This window comes from Streptopelia decaocto, assembly GCF_964273445.1.
Source record: "Streptopelia decaocto genome assembly, contig: HAP1_SCAFFOLD_181, whole genome shotgun sequence".
In the NCBI taxonomy this organism is placed as follows: Eukaryota; Metazoa; Chordata; class Aves; order Columbiformes; family Columbidae; genus Streptopelia; species Streptopelia decaocto.
This window is the reverse complement of record NW_028115712.1, coordinates 128638-155124: the sequence shown is the minus strand read 5'-3', so window position 1 is coordinate 155124 and position 26487 is coordinate 128638. Positions and strand designations below refer to the sequence as shown.

At 58.1% G+C, this 26487-nt stretch overlaps 1 protein-coding gene across 1 annotated transcript; it reads left to right on the top strand.

Moving 5' to 3' along the window:
• Positions 1-621: 621 nt before the first annotated feature.
• Positions 622-26403, top strand: ALDOA (aldolase, fructose-bisphosphate A). The gene is made up of 8 exons (XM_082077298.1): positions 622-780; positions 12608-12819; positions 15057-15111; positions 15944-16104; positions 18042-18125; positions 19322-19496; positions 23162-23361; positions 26166-26403. The coding sequence occupies exons 1-8, from the start codon at positions 669-671 to the stop codon at positions 26259-26261; spliced, it is 1095 nt and encodes a 364-aa protein (XP_081933424.1). The 5' UTR covers positions 622-668; the 3' UTR covers positions 26262-26403.
• The last annotated feature ends 84 nt before the right edge of the window (positions 26404-26487 follow it).

Genomic DNA, 26487 nt, shown 5'->3' with positions numbered 1-26487 from the left:
CCAGGACTCCTGGGTCCCCCCTCCCCCAGCACTCCTGGGTCCCCTGGACATATGGGTCCCCTCCCGAACTCCTGGGTCCCTTTCCCAAACTCCTGGGTCCCCTATTTGGGTCCCCTCCCCCTCTCCTGGGTCCTTGCACTACTTGGTGCCCGGACGCCTGGGTCCCTCCCGGACGCCTGGGTCCTTTGGGGCACGCCGGGGTCCCTCCCGGACGCCTGGGTCCCTCCCGGACGCCTGGGTCCCTTGGGGCACTCCGGGGTCCCTTGGGGCACTCCTGGGTCCCTTGGGGCACGCCGGGGTCCCTTGGGGCACTTCGGGGTCCCTCCCGGACGCCGGGGTCCCTTGGGGCACTCCTGGGTCCCTTGGGGCACTCCTGGGTCCCTTGGGGCACGCCGGGGTCCCTTGGGGCACTCCTGGGTCCCTCCCGGACGCCGGGGTCCCTTGGGGCACTCCGGGGTCCCTTGGGGCACTCTGGGGTCCTTTGGGGCACTCCGGGGTCCTTTGGGGCACTCCTGGGTCCCCTGGGGCACTCCGGGGTCCCTTGGGGCACTCTGGGGTCCTTTGGGGCACTCCGGGGTCCCTTGGGGCACTCCTGGGTCCCCTGGGGCACTCCGGGGTCCCTTGGGGCACGCCGGGGTCCCTGCTGAGCCGCGGTTCCCGTAGCCGCCATGACGCCGCCGGTGGCCGCGCTGACCCCCGAGCAGAAGCAGGAGCTGGCCACCATCGCCCAGCGCATCGTGGCCCCGGGCAAGGGCATCCTGGCCGCCGATGAGTCCACCGGTGAGGCTGGGGGGCTGGGGGGACTGGGAGGGACTGGGAGGGACTGGGAGGGACTGGGATAGACTGGGAGGGACTGGGGTGGCACTGGGATGGGACTGGGAGGGACTGGGGTGGCACTGGGATGGGACTGGGAGGGACTGGGAGCGAACTGGGGGGCACTGGGATGGCACTGGGATGAACTGGGATATACTGGGAGGGGATTGGGATGGACTGGGAGGGACTGGGGTGGCCCCCACAAGGGCATCCTGGCCACCGGTGAGTCCACTGGTGAGCACTGGGACCCACTGGGATAGACTGGGAGGGATTGGGAGGGGACTGGGGGGCACTGGGATGGGACTGGGATGGACTGGGATGGACTGGGATAGGACTGGGATGGACTGGGAGGGACTGGGAGGGACTGGGAGGGACTGGGATGGACTGGGATGGACTGGGATGGCACTGGGAGGGACTGGGAGGGACTGGGATATACTGGGATGGACTGGGAGGGACTGGGAGGGACTGGGATGGACTGGGATGGACTGGGAGGGACTGGGAGGGACTGGGAGGGACTGGGATGGACTGGGAGGGACTGGGATGGGACTGGGAGGGACTGGGAGGGACTGGGATGGACTGGGATGGACTGGGAGGGACTGGGATGGACTGGGATGGCACTGGGATGACACTGGGATGAACTGGGATATACTGGGATGGACTGGGATGGACTGGGAGGGACTGGGGTGGCCCCCACAAGGGCATCCTGGCCACCAATGAGTCCACTGGTGAGCACTGGGACCCACTGGGATATACTGGGAGGGATTGGGAGGGGACTGGGGGGCACTGGGATGGACTGGGATGGACTGGGAGGGACTGGGAGGGACTGGGGGGGACTGGGAGGGACTGGGGGGGACTGGGATGGACTGGGATGGACTGGGAGGGACTGGGATGGACTGGGATGGACTGGGATGGACTGGGAGGGACTGGGGGGGACTGGGATGGACTGGGATGGACTGGGGGGGACTGGGGGGGACTGGGATGGGACTGGGATGGACTGGGATGGACTGGGATGGATTGGGAGGGACTGGGAGGGACTGGGAGGGACTGGGAGGGACTGGGGGGGACTGGGAGGGACTGGGAGGGACTGGGATGGACTGGGAGGGACTGGGAGGGACTGGGAATGGACTGGGAATGGACTGGGAGGGACTGGGAGGGACTGGGAGGGACTGGGAGGGGACTGGGGTGGCACTGGGATGGGACTGGGAGGGACTGGGATATACTGGGGTATACTGGGAGGGACTGGGATAGACTGGGAGGGACTGGGGTGGCACTGGGATGGCACCGGGATGAACTGGGATATACTGGGAGGGGATTGGGATGGACTGGGGTGGCCCCAGCAAGGGCATCCTGGCCACCGGTGAGTCCACTGGTGAGACTGAGGGGGACTGGGGTGGACTGGGATGGACTGGGAGCGAACTGGGATGGCACTGGGATGGACTGGGATGGCACTGGGATGGACTGGGATGGACTGGGATGGACTGGGGTGGACTGGGATGGACTGGGATGGACTGGGATGGACTGGGAGGGACTGGGGTGGTCCCCGGGAAGGGCATCCTGGCCGCCGATGAGTCCACCGGTGAGCACTGGGATATACTGGGACAGACTGGGAGGGACTGGGGTGGACTGGGATAGGACTGGGATAGGACTGGGATGGACTGGGAGGGACTGGGATGGACTGGGATGGACTGGGATGGACTGGGATGAACTGGGATATACTGGGATGGACTGGGAGGGACTGGGGTGGCCCCCACCAAGGGCATCCTGGCCGCCGATGAGTCCACCGGTCTGTACTGGGAGGGACTGGGAGGGACTGGGGGGGACTGGGGTGGCCCCAGCAAGGGCATCCTGGCCACCGGTGAGTACTGGGATATACTGGGACAAACTGGGATATACTGGGACAAACTGGGATATACTGGGAGGGACTGGGAGGGACTGGGAGGGACTGGGAGGGAACTGGGGGGCACTGGGAGGGACTGGGAGGGACTGGGGGGGACTGGGGTGGCCCCCACAAGGGCATCCTGGCCGCCGATGAGTACTGGGATATACTGGGACAAACTGGGATATACTGGGATGGACTGGGACATAGTGGGGTGGACTGGGATGGACTGGGATGGACTGGGATGGACTGGGGGGGACTGGGAGGGACTGGAGTGGCCCCAGCAAGGGCATCCTGGCCACCAATGAGTCCACTGGTGAGCACTGGGACCCACTGGGATAGACTGGGATATACTGGGAGGGATTGGGGGGCACTGGGATGGTACTGGGGGGGACTGGGAGGGACTGGGAGGGACTGGGATGGCACTGGGACAGACTGGGACAGACTGGGACAGACTGGGACGGCACTGGGACAGACTGGGACCCCTCAGGGTCATCCCCAGGAGCCCAGTGGTGGTTACTGGTTGATACTGGTTGTAACTGGTTTATACTGGGATGGGTGCAGGAGACATTGTGACTGATCTGGGGACATCAAGGTGACATCACGGGGACCCCGGGGCTGCACTGGGAGCTACTGGGACCCCTCAGGGGCATCCCCAGGAGCCACGGGGTGGTTACTGGTTTATACTGGGATGGACTGGTTTATACTGGTTGTAACTGGTTTATACTGGGATGGGTGCAGGAACCATTATGAAGGATCTGGGGACATCAGGGGGACCCCAAGACCTCCTGGGGCTGCACTGGGAGCTACTGGGACCCCTCAGGGGCATCCCCAGGAGCCCAGTGGTGGTTACTGGTTTGTACTGGGATGAACTGGTTTGTACTGGGATGAACTGGTTTGTACTGGGATGACCACAGGGAACATTGTGAGGGATCTGGGGACATCAAGGTGGCACCAGGGGGACCCTGAGACCTCCTGGGAGCTACTGGGACCCCTCAGGGTCATCCCCAGGAGCCCAGTGGTGGTTACTGGTTTATACTGGGATGGACTGGTTTATACTGGGATGAACTGGTTTGTACTGGGATGAACTGGTTTGTACTGGGATGACCACAGGGAACACTGTAGAGGATCTGGGGGTCATCAGGGGGACCCCGAGACCTCCTGGGGCTGCACTGGGAGCTACTGGGACCCCTCAGGGGCATCCCCAGGAGCCCAGTGGTGGTTACTGGTTTATACTGGGATGAACTGGTTTATACTGGGATGACCACAGGGAACATTGTGAGGGATGTGGGGACATCAAGGTGGCACCAGGGGGACCCTGAGACCTCCTGGGAGCTACTGGGACCAATGAGGAGCATCCCCAGGAGCCCAATGGTGGTTACTGGTTTATACTGGTTTTAACTGGTTTATACTGGGATGGGTGCAGGAACCATTGTGAGGGATCTGGGGTCATTGGGGGGACCCTGAGACCTCCTGGGGCTGCACTGGGAGCTACTGGGACCCCTGAGGAGCATCCCTAGAAACCCAGTGGTGGCTACTGGTTTGTACTGGGATGAACTGGTTTGTACTGGGATGAACTGGTTTATACTGGGATGACCACAGGGAACACTGTAGAGGATCTGGGGACACCAAGGGGACCCCGAGACCTCCTCGGGCTGCACTGGGAGCTACTGGGACCCCTGAGGAGCATCCCCAGGAGCCCAGTGGTGGTTACTGGTTTATACTGGGATGAACTGGTTTGTACTGGGATGACCACAGGGAACATTGTGAGGGATGTGGGGACATCAAGGTGGCACCAGGGGGACCCTGAGACCTCCTGGGAGCTACTGGGACCAATGAGGAGCATCCCCAGGAGCCCAGTGGTGGTTACTGGTTCGTACTGGTCCTAAGTGGGTCCAACTGGTCCTAAGTGGTTCCTATTGGTCCTAAGTGGTTCCAAATGGTTCCTCCTGGTCCTAAGTGGTTCCTATTGGTTCTAAGTAAGTGGTTCCTGCTGGTCCTAAGCGGTTCCTATTGGTTCTAAGTGGCTCCACCTGGTTCTAAGTGGTTCCAACTGGTTCTAAGTGGTTCCTATTGGTTCCAACTGGTTCTAAGCGCTTCCTCCTGGTCCTAAGCAGTTCCTATTGGTTCTAAGTGGTTCCAAATGGGTTGTCCTGGTTCTAAGTGGTTCCTCCTGGTCCTAAGTGGCTCCTATTGGTTCTTCCTGGTCCTAAGCGGTTCCAACTGGTTCTAAGTGGTTCCTCCTGGTTCTAAGTGTTTCCTCTTGGTTCTAAGCAGGTCCAACTGGTTCCTCCTGGTCCTAAGCGGTTCCTCCTGGTTCTAAGTGGTTCCCATTGGTTCCTATTGGTTCCAACTGGTTCCTCCTGGTTCTAAGTGGTTCTAAGTAGTTCTAAGTGGTTGCTCCTGGTCCTAAGTGGTTCCTATTGGTTCCTCGTGGTCCTAAGTGGTTCCTCCTGGTTCTAAGCGGTTTCTATTGGTTCTAAGTGGTTCCAAATGGGTCCTATTGGTTCCTCTTGGTTCTAAGCGGTTCCTTTTGGTTCTACATGGTTCCTACTGGTTCTAAGCGGGTCCAACTGGTTCCTCGTGGTCCTAAGTGGTTCCAACTGGTTCCAACTGTTTCCTTCTGGTTCCAACTGGTTCCTCCTGGTCCTAAGTGGTTCCTCCTGGTCCTAAGTAAGTAAGCGGTCCCTCCTGGTTCTAAGTAAGCGGTTCCTATTGGTTCTAAGCGGTTCCTATTGGTTCCTCCTGGTCCTAAGTGGTTCCAACTGGTTCCTCCTGGTTCTAAGTGGTTCCTATTGGTGCCTCCTGGTCCTAAGCGGTTCCACCTGGTTCTAAGTGTTTCCTATTGGTTCTAAGTGGTTCCAACTGGTTCCTCCTGGTCCTAAGTGGTGCCTCCTGGTCCTAAGTGGTTCCTATTGGTCCCTCCTGGTCCCTCCTGGTTCCTAAGTGGTTCCTAAGTGGTTCCAACAGGTCCTAAGCGGTTATAAGTAGTTCCAAGTGGTTCCAAGTGGTTCTAAGTGGTTCCTAAGCGGTTCCTAAGCGGTTCCAAGCGGTTCCTAAGTGGTTCCAACTGGTCCTAAGTGGTTCCTCCTGGTTCTAAGTGGTTCTAAGTAGTTCCAACTGGTCCTAAGTGGCTCCTCCTGGTCCTAAGTGGTTTCTCTTGGTTCTAAGTGGTTCGAAGTGGTTCCTATTGGTTCCTGTTGGTTCGAAGTGGTTCCTATTGGTTCCTTCTGGTTCTAAGCGGTTTTTATTGGTTCCTCCTGGTTCTAAGCGCTTTCAACTGGTGCCTCCTGGTCCTAAGTGGTCCTAAGTGGTTCCTAAGTGGTTCCAACTGGTCCTAAGCGGCTCCTCCTGGTCCTAAGTGTTTCTAAGTAGTTGTAAGTGGTTCCTAAGTCGTTCCAACTGGTCCTAAGTGGTTCCAAATGATTCCTCCTGGTCCTAAGTGGTTTTAAGTAGTTCTAAGTGGTTCCTAAGTGGTGCCTCCTGGTCCTAAGTGGTTCTAAGTGGTTCCTAAGTGGTTCCAACAGGTCCTAAGCGGTTCTAAGTGGTTCTAAGCGGTTCTAAGTGGTCCCTCCTGGTTTCAAGTGGTCCCTCCAGGTTCTAAGTGGTTCTAAGTAGTTCCAAGTGGTTCCTAAGTGGTTCTAAGTAGTTCTAAGCGGTTCCAACTGGTCCCACCTGGTCCTAAATGGTCCCACCTGGTTCTAAGTGGTTCCTATTGGTTCTAAGTGGTTCTAAGTAGTTCTAACTGGTCCTAAGTGGTTCCTCCTGGTCCTAAGTGGTTCCTATTGGTTCCTCCTGGTCCTAAGTGGTTCCTATTGGTTCTAAGCGGTTCCTATTGGTTCCTCGTGGTCCTGAGTGGTTCCAACTGGTCCTACGTGGTTCCTTTTGGTTTTAAGTGGTTCCTATTGGTTCCTCCTGGTTCTAAGCGGTTCCTATTGGTTCTAAGTGGTCCTAAGTGGGTCCTCCTGGTCCTAAGTGGTTCCTATTGGTTCTAAGTGGTTCTAAGTAGTTCTAAGTGGTTCCTAAGCGGTTCCTCCTGGTCCTAAGTGGTTCCTATTGGTCCTAAGCGGGTCCTCCTTGTTCTAAGCGGGTCCTCCTGGTTCCAGCTGGTTCCAACAGGTCCTAAGTGGTTCCTATTGGTGCCTCCTGGTTCTAAGTGGTTCCTCTGGTTCCAACTGGTTCCTCCTGGTTCTAAGTGGTTCTAAGTAGTTCTAAGTGGTGCCTCCTGGTCTTAAGTAAGTGGTTCTAAGTGGTTCCTAAGTGGTTCCAACAGGTCCTAAGTGGTTCTAAGTAGCTCTAAGTGGTTCCTCCTGGTTCCAAGCGGGTCCAACTGGTTCCTCCTGGTCCTAAGTGGTTCCAGCTGGTGCCTCCTGGTTCTAAGTGGTTCCTATTGGTTCTAAGTGGTTCCAAATGGTTCCTCATGGTCCTAAGTGGTTCCTCCTGTCCTAAGTGGTCCCTCCTGGTTCTAAGTAAGTGGTTTCTCCTGGTTCTAAGCGGTTCTAAGTAGTTCTAAGCAGTTCCTCCTGGTTCTAAGCGATTCCAACTGGTCCCTCCTGGTCCTAAGTGGTTCTAAGTGGTTCTAAGTGGTTCCTAAGTGGTGCCTCCTGGTCCTAAGTGGTGCCTCCTGGTCCTAAGTGGTTCCTCCTGGTTCTAAGTGGTTCCAACTGGTCCTAAGTGGTTCTTCCTGGTTCCTCCTGGTTCCCTTGGGTTCCTATGGGTTCCTAAGTGGTTCCAACTGGTCCTAAGTGGTGCCTCCTGGTTCTAAGTGGTTCCTATTGGTTCCTCCTGGTCCTAAGTGGTTCCAACTGGTGCCTTCTGGTCCTAAGTGGTTCCTACTGGTCCTAAGTGGTTCCTATTGGTTCCTCCTGGTTCCTATTGGTCCTAAGTGGTTCCTATTGGTTCCTCCTGGTCCTAAGTGGTTCCTCCTGGTCCTAAGTGGTTCCAACTGGTTCTAAGTGGTTCCAACTGGTTCTAAGTGGTTCCAACTGGTTCTAAGTGGTTCCAAATGGTTCCTCCTGGTCCTAAGTGGTCCTAAGCAGTTCCTAAGTGGTGCCTCCTGGTCCTAAGTGGTGCCTCCTGGTCCTAAGTGGTTCCACCTGGTCCTGAGTGGTTCCACCTGGTTCTAAATGGTTCCTCCTGGTTCTAAGTGGTTCCAAGTGGTTCCAACTGGTGCCTCCTGGTTCCAACTGGTGCCTCCTGGTTCTAAGTGGTTCCTAAGTGGTTCCTAAGTGGTCCTAAGTGCTTCTAAGCGGTTCCTAAGTGGTTCCTAAGTGGTTCCTCCTGGTCCTAAGTGGTTCTTCCTGGTTCCACCTGGTTCTAAGCGGTTCCAACTGGTCCTAAGCGGTTCCTATTGGTTCCTCCTGGTCCTAAGTGGTTCCACCTGGTCCTAAGTGGTTCCAAGTAGTTTTAAGTGCTTCCTAAGTGGTTCCACCTGGTTCTAAATGGTTCCAACTGGTCCTAAGTGGTTCTAAGTAGCTCTGAGTGGTTCCTCCTGGTTCCAACTGGTTCCTCCTGGTTCCCTTGGGTTCCTATGGGTTCCTAAGTGGTTCCAACTGGTCCTAAGTGGTTCCAACTGGTCCTAAGTGGTGCCTCCTGGTTCTAAGTGGTTCCTATTGGTTCCTCCTGGTCCTAAGTGGTTCCAACTGGTGCCTTCTGGTTCTAAGGGGTTCCTACTCGTCCTAAGTGGTTCCTATTGGTTCCTCCTGGTTCTAAGTGGTTCTAAGTGGTTCTAAGTGGTTCCTAAGTGGTGCCACCTGGTCCTAAGTGGTTCCTCCTGGTTCTAAGTGGTTCTCAGTGGTCCTAAGTGGTTCCTAAGTGGTTCCTCCTGGTCCTAAGTGGTTCCTCCTGGTCCTAAGTGGTTCTTCCTGGTTCCACCTGGTTCTAAGCGGTTCCACCTGGTTCTAAGTGGTTCCTAAGTGGTTCCACCTGGTCCTAAGTGGTTCCACCTGGTCCTAAGTGGTTCCACCTGGTCCTAAGTGGTTCCAAGTGGTTCCTAAGTAGTTCCAAGTGGTTCCTAAGCGGTTCTAAGTGGTTCCTAAGTGGTTCCAACAGGTCCTAAGCGGTTCTAAGTAGCTCTAAGCAGTTCCAACTGGTTCCTCCTGGTCCTAAGTGGTTCCTATTGGTTCCAACTGGTCCTAAGTGCTTCCTAAGTGGTTCCTCCTGGTCCTAAGTGGTTCTAAGCGGTTCTAAGTGGTTCCTAAGTGGTTCCTAAGTGGTTCTAAGTGGTTCTAAGTGGTTCCACCTGGTTCCACCTGGTTCTAAGTGGTTCCTCCTGGTCCTAAGTGGTCCTAAGTGGTTCCTAAGTGGTTCCACCTGGTCCTAAGTAGTTCCAAGTGGTTCCAAGTGGTTCCTAAGCGGTTCTAAGTGGTTCCTAAGTGGTTCCAACAGGTCCTAAGCGGTTCTAAGTAGCTCTAAGCAGTTCCAACTGGTTCCTAAGCGGTTCCTAAGTGGTTCCTCCTGGTCCTAAGTGGTCCTAAGTGGTTCCTAAGTGGTTCCACCTGGTCCTAAGTAGTTCCAAGTAGTTCCAAGTGGTTCCAAGTGGTTCCTAAGCGGTTCCAACAGGTTCTAAGTGGTTCTAAGTGGTTCCAACTGGTTCCTCCTGGTTCTAAGTGGTTCTAAGTAGTTCTAAGTGGTGCCTCCTGGTCCTAAGTAAGTGGTTCCTAAGTGGTTCCTAAGTGGTTCCACCTGGTTCTAAGTGGTTCCACCTGGTTCTAAGTGGTTCTAAGTGGTTCCTAAGTGGTTCCTCCTGGTCCTAAGTGGTTCCTCCTGGTTCCACCTGGTCCTAAGTGGTTCCACCTGGTCCTAAGTGGCTCCTCTAGGTTCTATGTGGTTCTACGTGGTTCTATGTGGTTCCTAAGTGGTTCCTATTGGTCCTAAGTGGTTCCTAAGTGGTTCCAACAGGTCCTAAGCGGTTCTAAGTAGCTCTAAGCAGTTCCAACTGGTTCCTCCTGGTCCTAAGTGGTTCCTATTGGTTCCAACTGGTCCTAAGTGCTTCCTAAGTGCTTCCTAAGTGCTTCCTAAGTGCTTCCTAAGTGCTTCCTAAGTGCTTCCTAAGTGGTTCTAAGTGGTTCCTAAGTGGTTCCTCCTGGTCCTAAGTGGTTCCTATTGGTTTCTCGTGGTCCTAAGCGGTTCCTAAGCGGTTCCTAAGTGGTTCCTCCTGGTCCTAAGTGGTCCTAAGTGGTTCCTAAGTGGTTCCACCTGGTCCTAAGTAGTTCCAAGTGGTTCCAAGTGGTTCCTAAGCGGTTCCAACAGGTCCTAAGTGGTTCTAAGTGGTTCCAACTGGTTCCTCCTGGTTGTAAGTGGTTCTAAGTAGTTCTAAGTGGTGCCTCCTGGTCCTAAGTAAGTGGTTCCTAAGTGGTTCCTCCTGGTCCTAAGTGGCTCCTCTAGGTTCTATGTGGTTCTACGTGGTTCTATGTGGTTCCTAAGTGGTTCCACCTGGTTCTAAGTGGTTCCACCTGGTTCCTCCTGGTCCTAAGTGGTTCCTCCTGGTCCTAAGTGGTTCCTCCTGGTCCTAAGTGGTCCTAAGTGGTTCCACCTGGTCCTAAGTGGTTCCACCTGGTCCTAAGTGGTTCCACCTGGTCCTAAGTAGTTCCAAGTGGTTCCTCCTGGTTCTAAGTGGTTCCTAAGTGGTTCCAACAGGTCCTAAGCGGTTCTAAGTAGCTCTAAGCAGTTCCAACTGGTTCCTCCTGGTCCTAAGTGGTCCTAAGCAGTTCCTAAGTGGTTCCTCCTGGTCCTAAGTGGTGCCTCCTGGTCCTAAGTGGTTCCACCTGGTCCTGAGTGGTTCCACCTGGTTCTAAATGGTTCCTCCTGGTTCTAAGTGGTTCCAAGTGGTTCCAACTGGTGCCTCCTGGTTCCAACTGGTGCCTCCTGGTTCTAAGTGGTTCCTAAGTGGTTCCTAAGTGGTCCTAAGTGCTTCTAAGCGGTTCCTAAGTGGTTCCTAAGTGGTTCCTCCTGGTCCTAAGTGGTTCTTCCTGGTTCCACCTGGTTCTAAGCGGTTCCAACTGGTCCTAAGCGGTTCCTATTGGTTCCTCCTGGTCCTAAGTGGTTCCACCTGGTCCTAAGTGGTTCCAAGTAGTTTTAAGTGCTTCCTAAGTGGTTCCACCTGGTTCTAAATGGTTCCAACTGGTCCTAAGTGGTTCTAAGTAGCTCTGAGTGGTTCCTCCTGGTTCCAACTGGTTCCTCCTGGTTCCCTTGGGTTCCTATGGGTTCCTAAGTGGTTCCAACTGGTCCTAAGTGGTTCCAACTGGTCCTAAGTGGTGCCTCCTGGTTCTAAGTGGTTCCTATTGGTTCCTCCTGGTCCTAAGTGGTTCCAACTGGTGCCTTCTGGTTCTAAGGGGTTCCTACTCGTCCTAAGTGGTTCCTATTGGTTCCTCCTGGTTCTAAGTGGTTCTAAGTGGTTCCTAAGTGGTGCCACCTGGTCCTAAGTGGTTCCTCCTGGTTCTAAGTGGTTCTCAGTGGTCCTAAGTGGTTCCTAAGTGGTTCCTCCTGGTCCTAAGTGGTTCCTCCTGGTCCTAAGTGGTTCTTCCTGGTTCCACCTGGTTCTAAGCGGTTCCACCTGGTTCTAAGTGGTTCCTAAGTGGTTCCACCTGGTCCTAAGTGGTTCCACCTGGTCCTAAGTAGTTCCAAGTGGTTCCTAAGTAGTTCCAAGTGGTTCCTAAGCGGTTCTAAGTGGTTCCTAAGTGGTTCCAACAGGTCCTAAGCGGTTCTAAGTAGCTCTAAGCAGTTCCAACTGGTTCCTCCTGGTCCTAAGTGGTTCCTATTGGTTCCAACTGGTCCTAAGTGCTTCCTAAGTGGTTCCTCCTGGTCCTAAGTGGTTCTAAGCGGTTCTAAGTGGTTCCTAAGTGGTTCCTAAGTGGTTCTAAGTGGTTCTAAGTGGTTCCACCTGGTTCCACCTGGTTCTAAGTGGTTCCTCCTGGTCCTAAGTGGTCCTAAGTGGTTCCTAAGTGGTTCCACCTGGTCCTAAGTAGTTCCAAGTGGTTCCAAGTGGTTCCTAAGCGGTTCTAAGTGGTTCCTAAGTGGTTCCAACAGGTCCTAAGCGGTTCTAAGTAGCTCTAAGCAGTTCCAACTGGTTCCTAAGCGGTTCCTAAGTGGTTCCTCCTGGTCCTAAGTGGTCCTAAGTGGTTCCTAAGTGGTTCCACCTGGTCCTAAGTAGTTCCAAGTAGTTCCAAGTGGTTCCAAGTGGTTCCTAAGCGGTTCCAACAGGTTCTAAGTGGTTCTAAGTGGTTCCAACTGGTTCCTCCTGGTTCTAAGTGGTTCTAAGTAGTTCTAAGTGGTGCCTCCTGGTCCTAAGTAAGTGGTTCCTAAGTGGTTCCTAAGTGGTTCCACCTGGTTCTAAGTGGTTCCACCTGGTTCTAAGTGGTTCTAAGTGGTTCCTAAGTGGTTCCTCCTGGTCCTAAGTGGTTCCTCCTGGTTCCACCTGGTCCTAAGTGGTTCCACCTGGTCCTAAGTGGCTCCTCTAGGTTCTATGTGGTTCTACGTGGTTCTATGTGGTTCCTAAGTGGTTCCTATTGGTCCTAAGTGGTTCCTAAGTGGTTCCAACAGGTCCTAAGCGGTTCTAAGTAGCTCTAAGCAGTTCCAACTGGTTCCTCCTGGTCCTAAGTGCTTCCTAAGTGCTTCCTAAGTGCTTCCTAAGTGCTTCCTAAGTGCTTCCTAAGCGGTTCCTAAGCGGTTCCTCCCGGTCCTAAGTGGTCCTAAGTGGTTCCTAAGTGGTTCCTAAGTGGTTCCACCTGGTCCTAAGTGGTTCCACCTGGTCCTAAGTGGCTCCTCTAGGTTCTATGTGGTTCCTATTGGTTCTAAGTGGTTCTAAGTGGTTCTAAGTGGTTCTAAGTGGTTCCTAAGTGGTTCCAACAGGTCCTAAGCGGTTCTAGGTAGCTCTAAGCGGTTCCAAGCGGTTCTAAGCGGTTGTCGCGGGTCCCGCAGGCAGCATCGCGAAGCGGCTGAGCTCGGTGGGCGCGGAGAACACGGAGGAGAACCGGCGCTGGTACCGGCAGCTGCTGTTCACGGCGGACGCGCGCGTGGACCCCTGCATCGGCGGCGTCATCCTGTTCCACGAGACGCTCTACCAGAAGGCGGACGACGGGCGCCCCTTCCCCCAGGTCATCCGCGCCAAGGGCGGCCTGGTGGGCATCAAGGTGGGACACGTGGGGACATCGTGGGGACATCGTGGGGACGTCGGGATTCGGGGACGTTGGGGCGTTGGTTGGGTTTGGGTCAATGGAGGAGCCGCATCTAAGGGGGTTCTTGAGGTGGCCCTGGTCAAGTTGATGTGGAGATACCATAGAGACACCATAGGAACCCATTGAGACATGGGAACATCATGGGGACATCGGGGGTTTGGGGACGTTGGGGCGTTGGTTGGGTTTGGGTCAATGGTGTCAATGGAGGAGCCGCATCTAAGGGGGTTCTTGAGGTGGCCCTGGTCAAGTTGATGTGGAGATACCATAGAGACACCATAGGAACCCATTGAGACATGGGAACATCATGGGGACATCGGGGGTTTGGGGACATTGGGGTGTTGGTTGGGTTTGGGTCAATGGTGTCAATGGAGGAGCCACATCTAAGGAGGTTCTTGAGGTGGCCTTGGTGGGGTTGAGGTGGGGACACCTTGGGGACACATTGAGGACATGGGGACATCATGGGGACATCATGGGGATGTGGGGACATCATGGGGACATCGGGGGTTTGGGGACGTTGGGGTGTTAGTTGGGTTTGGGTCAATGGAGGAGCCGCATCTAAGGGGGTTCTTGAGGTGGCCTTGGTCAAGTTGATGTGGGGACACTGTAGGGACACCCTAGGGACATATTGAGACATGGGGACATCATGGGGACATCAGGGGTTTGGGGACATTGGGGTGTTAGTTGGGTTTGGGTCAATGGAGGAGCCACATCTAAGGGGGTTCTTGAGGTGGCCTTGGTTGAATTGATGTGGGGACACCATAGAGACACCATAGGGACACATTGGGACATGAGGACATCATGGGGACATCATGGGGACATCGGGGGTTTGGGGACGTTGGGGTGTTGGGTGGGTTTGGGTCAATGGTGTCAATGGAGGAGCCACATCTAAGGGGGTTCTTGAGGTGCCCTTGGTCAAGTTGAGGTGGGGACACCTTGGGGACACCTTGGGGACACCATAGAGACACCATAGAGACACCATAGGGACACACTGGGGACATGGGGACATTGGGGACGTTGGGGCGTTGGTTGGGTTTGGGTCAATGGAGGAGCCGCATCTAAGTGGGTTCTTGAGGTGGCCTTGGTTGAATTGATGTGGGGACACCATAGAGACACCATAGGGACACATTGGGACATGGGGACATCATGGGGACATCATGGGGATGTGGGGACATCATGGGGACATCAGGGGTTTGGGGACGTTGGGGTGTTAGTTGGGTTTGGGTCAATGGAGGAGCCACATCTAAGGGGGATCTTGAGGTGGCCTTGGTTGAATTGATGTGGGGACACCATAGAGACACCATAGGGACACATTGGGACATGAGGACATCATGGGGACATCATGGGGACATCGGGGGTTTGGGGACGTTGGGGTGTTGGTTGGGTTTGGGTCAATGGTGTCAATGGAGGAGCCACATCTAAGGGGGTTCTTGAGGTGACCTTGGTCAAGTTGAGGTGGGGACACCTTGGGGACACCTTGGGGACACCATAGAGACACCATAGGGACACACTGGGGACATGGGGACATTGGGGACGTTGGGGCGTTGGGTGGGTTTGGGTCAATGGAGGAGCCACATCTAAGGGGGTTCTTGAGGTGGCCTTGGTTGAATCGATGTGGGGACACCATAGAGACACCATAGGGACACATTGGGACATGGGGACATCATGGGGACATCATGGGGATGTGGGGACATCATGGGGACATCGGGGGTTTGGGGACATTGGGGTGTTGGTTGGGTTTGGGTCAATGGTGTCAATGGAGGAGCCACATCTAAGGGGGTTCTTGAGGTGGCCTTGGTCAGGTTGAGGTGGGGACACCTTGGGGACACCTTGGGGACACCACAGAGACACCATAGGGACACCATAGGGACACATTGGGGACATGGGGACATTGGGGACATTGGGGCGTTGGGTGGGTTTGGGTCAATGGTGTCAATGGAGGAGCCACATCTAAGGGGGTTCTTGAGGTGGCCTTGGTGGGGTTGAGGTGGGGACACCTTGGGGACCCCTTGGGGACATCGTGGGGCTGTGGGCACATCAAGGGCATCGTCACCTTGACGGTGACGCTGGGGACCATGGAGGGGACCCAGGGCTGGGGGCCGTGGTGACGGTGGTGACGATGGTGACGGTGGTGACCATGGTGACGGTGGTGACGATGGTGACCATGGTGACCATGGTGCCGTGTCCCTCCCCAGGTGGACAAGGGGGTGGTGCCCCTGGCCGGCACCAACGGCGAGACCACCACCCAGGGTGAGTGACGCGGGGCCCGCGTCCCCATGTCCCCATGTCCCCATGTCCCCATTGTCCCCATGTCCCCATTGTCCCCATGTCCCCATTGTCCCCATTGTGCCCATAGACCCCGTTGTCCCTCTGGTCCCCATTGTCCCACAGACCCCGTTGTCCCCGTTGTCCCCATTGTCCCTGTTGTCCCCATTGACCCCATTGTCCCTATTGTTCTTGTTATCCCCATCGCCCCCATCGCCCCCATCGCCCATAATGTCCCCATCGTCCCCAATGTCCCCATTGCCCCCACTGACTCCATTGTCCCCATTGTCCCCATCTTCTCCATCGTCCCCATCGCTCCCATCGCTCCCATCGCTCCCATTGCTCCCATCGCCCCCATCGCCCCCAATGTCCCCAATGTCCCCATGTCCCCAGGGCTCGATGGCCTCATGGAGCGCTCTGCCCAGTACAAAGTGTCATTGCCCCCATTGCCCCCAATGTCCCCAATGCCCCCAAGTGTCCCCATTGCCCCCAATGTCCCCAATGCCCCCAAATGTCCCCATTGCCCCCAATGTCCCCAATGCCCCCATTGCCCCCATTGCCCCCCAATGTCCCCATTGCCCCAAATGTCCCCATTGCCCCCAATGTCCCCAATGCCCCCAAATGTCCCCATTGCCCCCAATGTCCCCAATGCCCCCAAATGTCCCCAATGCCCCCAAATGTCCCCAATGCCCCCAAATGCCCCCAAATGTCCCCATTGCCCCCAATGCCCCCAAATGTCCCCAATGCCCCCCAATGTCCCCATTGCCCCCAATGTCCCCATCGCCCCCACTGTCCCCATTGTCCCCACTGTCCCCAGGTCTGGACGGGCTGATGGAGCGCTGCGCTCAGTACAAGAAGGACGGCGCGGACTTCGCCAAGTGGCGCTGCGTGCTCAAGATCTCGGCGCACACGCCGTCCCGCCTGGCCGTGCTGGAGAACGCCAACGTGCTGGCGCGCTACGCCAGCATCTGCCAGCAGGTGGCGCCCCCGGGTCACCCCGTGTCACCCCATGGCACCCCGTGTCACCCCATGTCACCCCATGTCACCCCAAACCATCCCACACCACCCCATGGGTTGAGCCGCGTCCCATCACCACGTTGGTTGGTTTTGGGTCAATGGTGGATCCATTGGGGTTGATGCATCCAAGTGACACGGTGGCACCTCCACAGCCTCGTGTCACCTCGGGATGTCACCTCATGTCACCCCATGTCACCCCATGTCACCCCGTGTCACCCCGTGTCCCCCCATGTCACCCCATGTCATCCCCACCATCCCACACCCCAATGGGTTGAACCACGTCCCATCACCACGTTGGTTGGTTTTGGGTCAATGGTGGATCCATTGGGGTTGATGCATCCAAGTGACACGGTGGCACCTCCACGGCCTCGTGTCACCTCGGTGTGTCACCCCATGTCACCCCATGTCACCCCATGTCACCCCCATGTCACCCCTGTCACCCCCTGTCACCCTGTGGGTTCAATCCCATCCCATCACCCACGTTGGTTGGTTTTGGGTCAATGGTGGATCCATTGGGGTTGATGCATCCAAGCGACACGGTGGCACCTCCATGGCCTCGTGTCACCCCCTTGTCACCCCATGTCACCCCATGGCACCCGCTGGCACCCCATGGGTTGAATCCCGTCCCATCACCACGTTGGTTGGGTTTTGGGTCAATGGTGGATCCATTGGGGTTGAGGCCTCCAAGTGACACGGTGGCACCTCCTCTTGTCACCCCATGTCACCCCATGTCACCCCATGTCACCCCATGTCACCCCATGTCACCCCATGTCACCCCATGGCACCCCATGTCATCCCCACCATCCCACACCCCCATGGGTTGAACCACGTCCCATCACCACGTTGGTTGGTTTTGGGTCAATGGTGGATCCATTGGGGTTGAGGCCTCCAAGTGACACGGTGGCACCTCCACGGCCTCGTGTCACCCTGGTGTGTCACCCCATGTCCCTTGGTGTCCCCCAGCTCCATCCAGACCTGTCCCAATGACACCAGGTGCCACTCAGGCCACATCCCCATGGCCCTTGGGGTCCCCATGGTGTCCCCATCTCTGTCCCATGTCCCCATGGTGTCCCCATGGTGTCCCCATGGTGTCCCCATCTCTGTCCCATGTCCCCATGGTGTCCCCATGGTGTCCCCATGGTGTCCCCATCTCTGTCCCATGTCCCCATGGTGTCCCCATGGTGTCCCCATCTCTGTCCCATGTCCCCATGGTGTCCCCATCTCTGTCCCCATGGTGTCCCCATCTCTGTCCCATGTCCCCATGGTGTCCCCATGGTGTCCCCATGGTGTCCCCATCTCTGTCCCATGTCCCCATGGTGTCCCCATCTCTGTCCCCATGGTGTCCCCATCTGTATCCCCATGGTGTCCCCATCCCTATCCCATGTCCCCATGGTGTCCCCATGGTGTCCCCATCTCTGTCCCATGTCCCCATGGTGTCCCCATCTCTATCCCATGGTGTCCCCATGGTGTCCCCATCTCTATCCCCATGGTGTCCCCATCTCTATCCCATGGTGTCCCCATGGTGTCCCCATCTCTATCCCCATGGTGTCCCCATCTCTATCCCCATGGTGTCCCCATCTCTATCCCATGTCCCCATGGTGTCCCCATGGTGTCCCCATCTGTATCCCCATGGTGTCCCCATCCCTATCCCATGTCCCCATGGTGTCCCCATGGTGTCCCATCTGTCCCATGTCCCCATGGTGTCCCCATCTCTATCCCATGGTGTCCCCATGGTGTCCCCATCTCTATCCCATGTCCCCATGGTGTCCCCACGTTGTCCCCATCCCCCCGTCCCCAGCTCCACCCCGACGTGTCCCATTGCCACCAAGTGCCCCTGGGGCCGCGTCCCCGTGTCCCCGTGTCCCCTCCCCTGTCCCACTGTCCCCGTGTCCCCTCAGAACGGCATCGTCCCCATCGTGGAGCCCGAGATCCTCCCGGACGGCGACCACGACCTCAAGCACTGCCAGTACGTCACCGAGAAGGTGGGTGACGTCCCCATGGGGTCCCCATGCTGTCCCCATGGCCCCATGGGGTCCCCATGCTGTCCCCATGCTGTCCCCATGGCCCCATGGGGTCCCCATGCTGTCCCCATGCTGTCCCCATGCTGTCCCCATGGCCCCATGGGGTCCCCATGCTGTCCCCATGGCCCTTGGTGTCCCCATCCCCATGGTGTCCCCATGGCCCTTGATGTCCCCATCCCCGTGGGGTCCCCGTGTCCCTTGGTGTCCCCATGTCCTGGTGTCCCCATGGCCCTTGGTGGCCCCTTGGTGTCCCCATGGCCCTTGGTGTCCCCATCCCCATGGTGTCCCCATGGCCCTTGGTGTCCCCATCCCCGTGGGGTCCCCGTGTCCCTTGGTGTCCCCATGGCCCTTGGTGGCCACTTGGTGTCTCCATCCCCTGGTGTCCCTGTGTCCCTTGGTGTCCCTGTGTCCCTTGGTGTCCCCATCCCCTTGGTGTCCCCATGGCCCTTGGTGGCCCCATCCCCGTGGGGTCCCCATGGTCCTTGGTGGCCCCATCCCCATGGTGTCCCCATGGCCCTTGGTGGCCCCATGTCCTGGTGTCCCCATGGCCCTTGGTGGCCCCTTGGTGTCCCCATGGCCCATGGTGTCCCCATGGCCCTTGGTGGCCCCTTGGTGTCCCCATGGCCCTTGGTGTCCCCATGGCCCTTGGTGGCCCCATCCCCATGGTGTCCCCATGGCCCTTGGTGGCCCCATGGCCCATGCTGTCCCCATCCCCTGGTGTCCCCATGGCCCTTGGTGTCCCCATGGCCCATGCTGTCCCCATCCCCGTGGGCTCCCCGTGTCCCTTGGTGTCCCCATCCCCATGGTGTCCCCATGGCCCTTGGTGGCCCCATCCCCGTGGGGTCCCCATCTCTGTCCCCATCTCTGTCCCCATCTCTGTCCCCATCTCTGTCCCCATGGTGTCCCCATCTCTATCCCATGTCCCCATGGTGTCCCCATCTCTGTCCCCATGGTGTCCCCATCTCTATCCCACGTCCCCATGGTGTCCCCATCTCTATCCCACGTCCCCATGGTGTCCCCATCTCTATCCCATATCCCCATGTCTGTCCCCATCTCTGTCCCCATGGTGTCCCCATCTCTATCCCATGTCCCCCCGGTGTCCCCCCGGTGTCCCCCCGGTGTCCCCCCGGTGTCCCACGCTGTCCCCGTGTCCCCAGGTGCTGGCCGCCGTCTACAAGGCGCTGAGCGACCACCACGTGTACCTGGAGGGGACGCTGCTCAAGCCCAACATGGTGACGCCGGGCCACGCGTGTCCCAAGAAGTACAGCCCCGAGGAGATCGCCATGGCCACCGTCACCGCGCTGCGCCGCACCGTGCCGCCCGCCGTCCCCGGTGCGTCCCCATGGCCCCGTGGTGGCCCCATCCCCATCCTCATGTCCCCATGGTGTCCCCATCCCCATCCTGATGTCCCCATGGTGGCCCCATGGTGTCCTCATCCCCATCCTGATGTCCCCATGGTGTCCCCATGGTGTCCCCATCCCCATCCTAATGTCCCCATGGTGTCCCCATGGTGGCCCCATCCCCATCCTCATGTCCCCATGGTGTCCCCATCCCCATCCTGGTGTCCCCATGGTGTCCCCATCCCCATCCTGATGTCCCCATGGTGTCCCCATCTCCATCCTGATGTCCCCATGGTGGCCCCATGGTGGCCCCATCCCCATCCTGATGTCCCCATGGTGGCCCCATGGTGTCCCCATCTCCATCCTGATGTCCCCATGGTGTCCCCATGGTGTCCCCATCCCCATCCTAATGTCCCCATGGTGTCCCCATGGTGTCCCCATCCCCATCCTGATGTCCCCATGGTGGCCCCATCCCCATCCTGGTGTCCCCATGGCGTCCCCATCCCCATCCTGATGTCCCCATGGTGTCCCCATGGCGTCCCCATCCCCATCCTGATGTCCCCATGGCGTCCCCATCCCCATCCTGATGTCCCCATGGTAGCCCCATGGCGTCCCCATCCCCATCCTGATGTCCCCATGGTGTCCCCATCCCCATCCTGATGTCCCCATGGTGGCCCCATGGTGTCCCCATCCCCATCCTGATGTCCCCATGGTGTCCCCATGGTGTCCCCATGGTGGCCCCATCCCCATCCTGAGGTCCCCATGGTGGCCCCATCCCCATATCCCCATGGCCATATCTCCATGGTATCTTCATGGTGTCCCCATGCTGTCCCCATCCCCATGTCCCCATGGCGTCCCCATCCCCATGGTGTCCCCATCTCCATCCCCATGTTCCCATGGCGTCCCCATCCCCATGGTGTCCCCATCTCTATTGCCATGGCCCCATGGTGTCCCCATGATGTCCCCATGGTGTCCCCATGGCCATGTCCCCATGGTGTCCCCATCCCCATGTCCCCATGGTGTCCCTATCCCCGTGTCCCCATGGCCATATCTCCATGGTGTCCCCATGGTGTCCCCATCCCCATGTCTCCATGGCCATATCTCCATGGTATCTCCATGGCCATGTCCCCATGGTGTCCCCATGGTGTCCCCATGGCCATGTCCTCATGGTGTCCCTGTCTCCATTCTCATGTCCCCTTGGTATCCCCCTGTCCCCATGGTGTCCCCATCCCCATGTCCGCATGGTGTCCCCGTGGTGTCCTCATCCCCATGGCCATGTCCCCATGGTGTCCCCATGGTGTCCCCATCTCCATCCCCATGTCCCCGTGGTGTCCCCGTGGTGTCCCCAGCCCCATGTCCCCATGGCCATGTCTCCATGGTGTCCCCATCCCCATGGTGTCCCCATCTCTATTCCCATGGTGTCCCCATGGTGTCCCCATGGCCATGTCCCCATGGTGTCCCCATGGTGTCCCCATCTCCATCCCCATGTCCCCATGGTGTCCCCATCTCCATCCCCATGATGTCCCCATGGTGTCCCCATGGCCATGTCCCCATGGTGTCCCCATGGTGTCCCCGTGGTGTCCCCGTGGTGTCCCCATCCCCATGTCCTCATGGTGTCCCCATCCCCATGGTGTCCCCATCCCCATGGTGTCCCCATCCCCATCCTGATGTCCCCATGGTGTCCCCATCCCCGTGGTGTCCCCGTGGTGTCCCCATGGTGTCCCCGTGGTGTCCCCATCCCCATGTCCCCATGGTGTCCCCATCTCCATCCCCATGATGTCCCCATGGTGTCCCCATGGTGTCCCCATGTCCATCCCCATGATGTCCCCGTGGTGTCCCCATGGTGTCCCCATCCCCATGTCCTCATGGTGTCCCCATCCCCATGGTGTCCCCATCCCCATCCTGATGTCCCCATGGTGTCCCCATCCCCGTGGTGTCCCCGTGGTGTCCCCGTGATGTCCCCATCCCCATGTCCTCATGGTGTCCTCATGGTGTCCCCATGGTGTCCCCATGGTGTCCCCATGGTGTCCCCATGGTGTCCCCAATGGCCATGTCCCCGTGGTGTCCCCATCCCCGTGGTGTCCCCGTGGTGTCCCCATGGTGTCCCCATCCCCATGTCCTCATGGTGTCCTCATCCCCATGGTGTCCCCATGGTGTCCCCATGGTGTCCCCATCCCCATGCTGATGTCCCCATGGTGTCCCCATCCCCGTGGTGTCCCCGTGGTGTCCCCATGGTGTCCCCATCCCCATGTCCTCATGGTGTCCTCATCCCCATGGTGTCCCCATCCCCATGCTGATGTCCCCATGGTGTCCCCATCCCCGTGGTGTCCCCGTGGTGTCCCCGTGGTGTCCCCATCCCCATGTCCTCATGGTGTCCTCATCTCTATCCCCATGGTCATGTCCCCATGGTGTCCCCATGGTGTCCCCATCCCCATGTCCTCATGGTGTCCTCATCTCTATCCCCATGGTCATGTCCCCATGGTGTCCCCATGGTCATGTCCCCATGGTGTCCTCATCCCCATGATGTCCCCATTATGTCCCCAAGGTGTCCCCATGGTGTCCCCATCTCCACCCCCATGTCCCCATGGCCATGTCCTCATGGTGTCCCCATCTCCATCCCCATGGTGTCCCCATCCCCATACTGTCCCCATCTCTATTCCCATGGTGTCCCCGTGGTGTCCCCATCCCCGTGGTGTCCCCATGGTGTCCCCATCTCTATCCCCACGACCCCATGGTGTCCCCATGGCCATGTCCCCATGGTGTCCCCATCCCCGTGGTGTCCCCGTGGTGTCCCCATGGTGTCCCCATCCCCATGTCCTCATGGTGTCCCCATCTCTATCCCCATGGTGTCCCCATGGCCATGTCCCCATGGTGTCCCCATGGTGTCCCCATGGTGTCCCCATGCTGTCCACATGGTGTCCCCATGGTGTCCCCATCTCCACCCCCATGTTCCCATGGCCATGTCCTCATGGTGTCCCCATCTCCATCCCCATGGTGTCCCCATCCCCATACTGTCCCCATCTCTATTCCCATGGTGTCCCCGTGGTGTCCCCATCCCCATGGTGTCCCCATGGTGTCCCCATCTCCATCCCCATGTCCCCATGGTGTCCCCATCTCCATCCCCATGATGTCCCCATGGTGTCCCCATGGCCATGTCCTCATGGTGTCCCCATCTCCATCCCCATGATGTCCCCATGGTGTCCCCATGGCCATGTCCTCATGGTGTCCCCATCCCCATGTCCCCATGGCCATGTCCTCATGGTGTCCCCATCTCCATCCCCATGATGTCCCCATGGTGTCCCCATCCCCATGTCCTCATGGTGTCCTCATCTCTATCCCCATGGTGTCCCCATGTCCCCATGGTGTCCCCATGGTGTCCCCATCTCCACCCCCATGTCCCCATGGTGTCCCCATCTCCATCCCCATGATGTCCCCATGGTGTCCCCATGGCCATGTCCCCATGGTGTCCCCATCCCCGTGGTGTCCCCGTGGTGTCCCCATCCCCATGTCCTCATGGTGTCCCCATCTCTATCCCCACGTCCCCATGGTGTCCCCATGGCCATGTCCCCATGGTGTCCCCGTGGTGTCCCCGTGGTGTCCCCGTGGTTTCCCCGTGGTGTCCCCCCGCTGTCCCCCTGACCCTCCCCGTGTCCCCAGGCATCACGTTCCTGTCGGGCGGGCAGAGCGAGGAGGAGGCGTCCATCAACCTCAACGCCATCAACCGCTGCCCGCTGCTGCGCCCGTGGGCGCTCACCTTCTCCTACGGGCGCGCGCTGCAGGCGTCCGCCCTGCGCGCCTGGGCCGGCAAGAAGGACAACACCAAGGCCGCCCAGGAGGAGTACGTCAAACGCGCCCTGGTACGACATGGGGACGTTGGGGACATTGGGGGGACATGGGGACATTGGGGGTCGTGGGGACATTGGGGGGCATGGGGACATAGGGGGGCATGGGACGTGGTGGGGACGTGGGGATGGGAGGAGAACATCAAGTCAATGTCAATGGTGTCAACGTCATCGTCAACCCAATGTTGGGAATGTCAAGGTGGGGACATTAGAAGGTGGGAGGGGACATGGGGACATTGGGGGGCGTGGGGACATTGGGGGACATGGGACGTGGTGGGGACGTGGGGATGGGAGGAGAACATCAAGTCAATGTCAATGGTGTCAACGTCATCAATGGTGTCAACGTCATCGTCAACCCAATGTTGGGAATGTCAAGGTGGGGACATCAGAAGGTGGGAGGGGACATGGGGACATTGGGGGGCGTGGGGACATTGGGGGACATGGGACGTGGTGGGGACGTGGGGATGGGAGGAGAACATCAAGTCAATGTCAATGGTGTCAACGTCATCGTCAACCCAATGTCAACTATGTCAAGGTGGGGCGCCCATGGGGACGTTGGGAGGTTGGAGGACACCATGGGGATATGGGGACATTGGGGGGACATGGGGACATTGGGGGACATGGGGACATTGGGGGGCGTGGGGACATTGGGGGACATAGGACGTGGTGGGGACGTGGGGATGGGAGGAGAACGTCAAGTCAATGTCAATGGTGTCAACGTTATCAATGGTGTCAACGTCATTGTCAACCCAATGTTGAGAATGTCAAGGTGGGTCGCCCATGGGTGACATTAGAAGGTGGGAGAGGACATGGGGACGTTGGGGTCGTGGGGACATTGGGGGGCGTGGGGACATTGGGGGACATGGGATGTGGTGGGGACGTGGGGATGGGAGGAGAACATCAAGTCAATGTCAATGGTGTCAACGTCATCGTCAACCCAATGTTGGGAATGTCAAGGTGGGGACATCAGAAGGTGGGAGGGGACATGGGGACATTGGGGGGCATGGGGACATTGGGGGACATGGGGACATTGGGGGGCATGGGGACATTGGGGGACATGGGACGTGGTGGGGACGTGGGGATGGGAGGAGAACATCAAGTCAATGTCAATGGTGTCAACGTTATCAATGGTGTCAATGTCATCGTCAACCCAATGTTGAGAATGTCAAGGTGGGTCGCCCATGGGTGACATTAGAAGGTGGGAGGGGACATGGGGACATTGGGGGCCATGGGGACATTGGAGGGCATGGGGACATTGGGGGACATGGGATGTGGTGGGGACGTGGGGATGGGAGGAGAACATCAAGTCAATGTCAATGGTGTCAACGTCATCGTCAACCCAATGTTGGGAATGTCAAGGTGGGGACATTAGAAGGTGGGAGGGGACATGGGGACATTGGGGGGCGTGGGGACATTGGGGGACATGGGACGTGGTGGGGACGTGGGGATGGGAGGAGAACGTCAAGTCAATGCCAATGGTGTCAACGTCATCAATGGTGTCAACGTCATCAATGGTGTCAACGTCATCGTCAACCCAATGTTGGGAATGTCAAGGTGGGTCGCCCATGGGTGACATTAGAAGGTGGGAGGGGACATGGGGACATTGGGGGACATGGGGACATTTGGGGACATGGGATGTGGTGGGGACGTGGGGATGGGAGGAGAACATCAAGTCAATGTCAATGGTGTCAACGTCATCGTCAACCCAATGTCAACTATGTCAAGGTGGGTCACCAATGGGTGACATTAGAAGGTGGGAGGGGACATGGGGACATTGGGGGACATGGGGACATTGGGGGACATGGGGATGGGAGGAGAAGAAGTCGCTGCCAACTACGTCAAGTCCATGTCAATGGTGTCAACGTCATCGTCAACCCAATTGTCCCCATGTCCTCATTGTCCCCATTGACCCCAATGTCCCCATTGCCCCCATTGTCCCCATTGACCCCATTGCCTCCACTGTCCCTAATGTCCCCATGTCCCCATTGTTGCCATTGTCCCTGTTATCTCCATTGTCCCCATTGTCCCATATACCCCCATTGTCTCGATCATCCCATTGTCCCCATTGTCCCCATTGCCCCCCATGTCCCCAGTGTCCCCATTGCCCCCATTGTCCCCATTGTCCCTAATGTCCCCATCGCCCCCATTGTCCCTAATGTCCCCATTGTCCCCAATGCCCCCAATGTCCCCAATGTCCCCAATGTCCCCACTGTCCCCATTGTCCCCATTGCCCCCCGTGTCCCCATTGTCCCCATTGTCCCCACTGTCCCCATTGCCCCCATTGTCCCCATTGTCCCCATTGTCCCCACTGTCCCCATTGCCCCCATCGCCCCAAATGTTCCCATCGCCCCCATCGCCCCCATCGCCCCCATCGCCCCCATTGACCCCAATGCCCCCAATGTCCCCATTGTCCCCACTGTCCCCACTGTCCCCAATGTCCCCAATGTCCCCATTGACCCCATTGACCCCAATGTCCCCATTGTCCCCATTGTCCCCATTGTCCCCATCGCCCCCATCGCCCCCATCGCCCCCATCGCCCCCATCGCCCCCATCGCCCCCATTGTCCCCATTGTCCCCATTGTCCCCAATGTCCCCAATGTCCCCATCGCCCCCAATGTCCCCATCGCCCCCAATGTCCCCATTGACCCCAATGTCCCCATTGTCCCCAATGTCCCCATTGACCCCAATGTCCCCATTGTCCCCGTCGCCCCCATCACCCCCATTGTCCCCAATGTCCCATTGTCCCCATTGTCCCCAATGTCCCCATCGCCCCCATTGTCCCCATTGTCCCCAATGTCCCATTGTCCCCATGTCCCCAGGCGAACTCCCTGGCGTGCCAAGGCAAATACACCCCCAGCGGCTCCGCCGGCGCCGCCGCCACCGAGTCGCTGTTCGTGTCCAACCACGCCTACTGAGGTCACCGCTGACGTCATCGCTGACGTCACCGCCGACGTCACCGCCCGCCCCCTCCGCGCTCCGCCCCCGCTGCTCCCCTGGCCCCGCCCCCTTGCCCCCGCCCCCACCCCCCTGGTGACAATAAAGTGGCGACAGATTGAATGGAGGGACCCAGGAGTTCGGGGCAGGGACCCAGTGGTTTGGGGAGGGACCCAGGAGTACCCCAAGGGACCCAGGAGTGCGGGA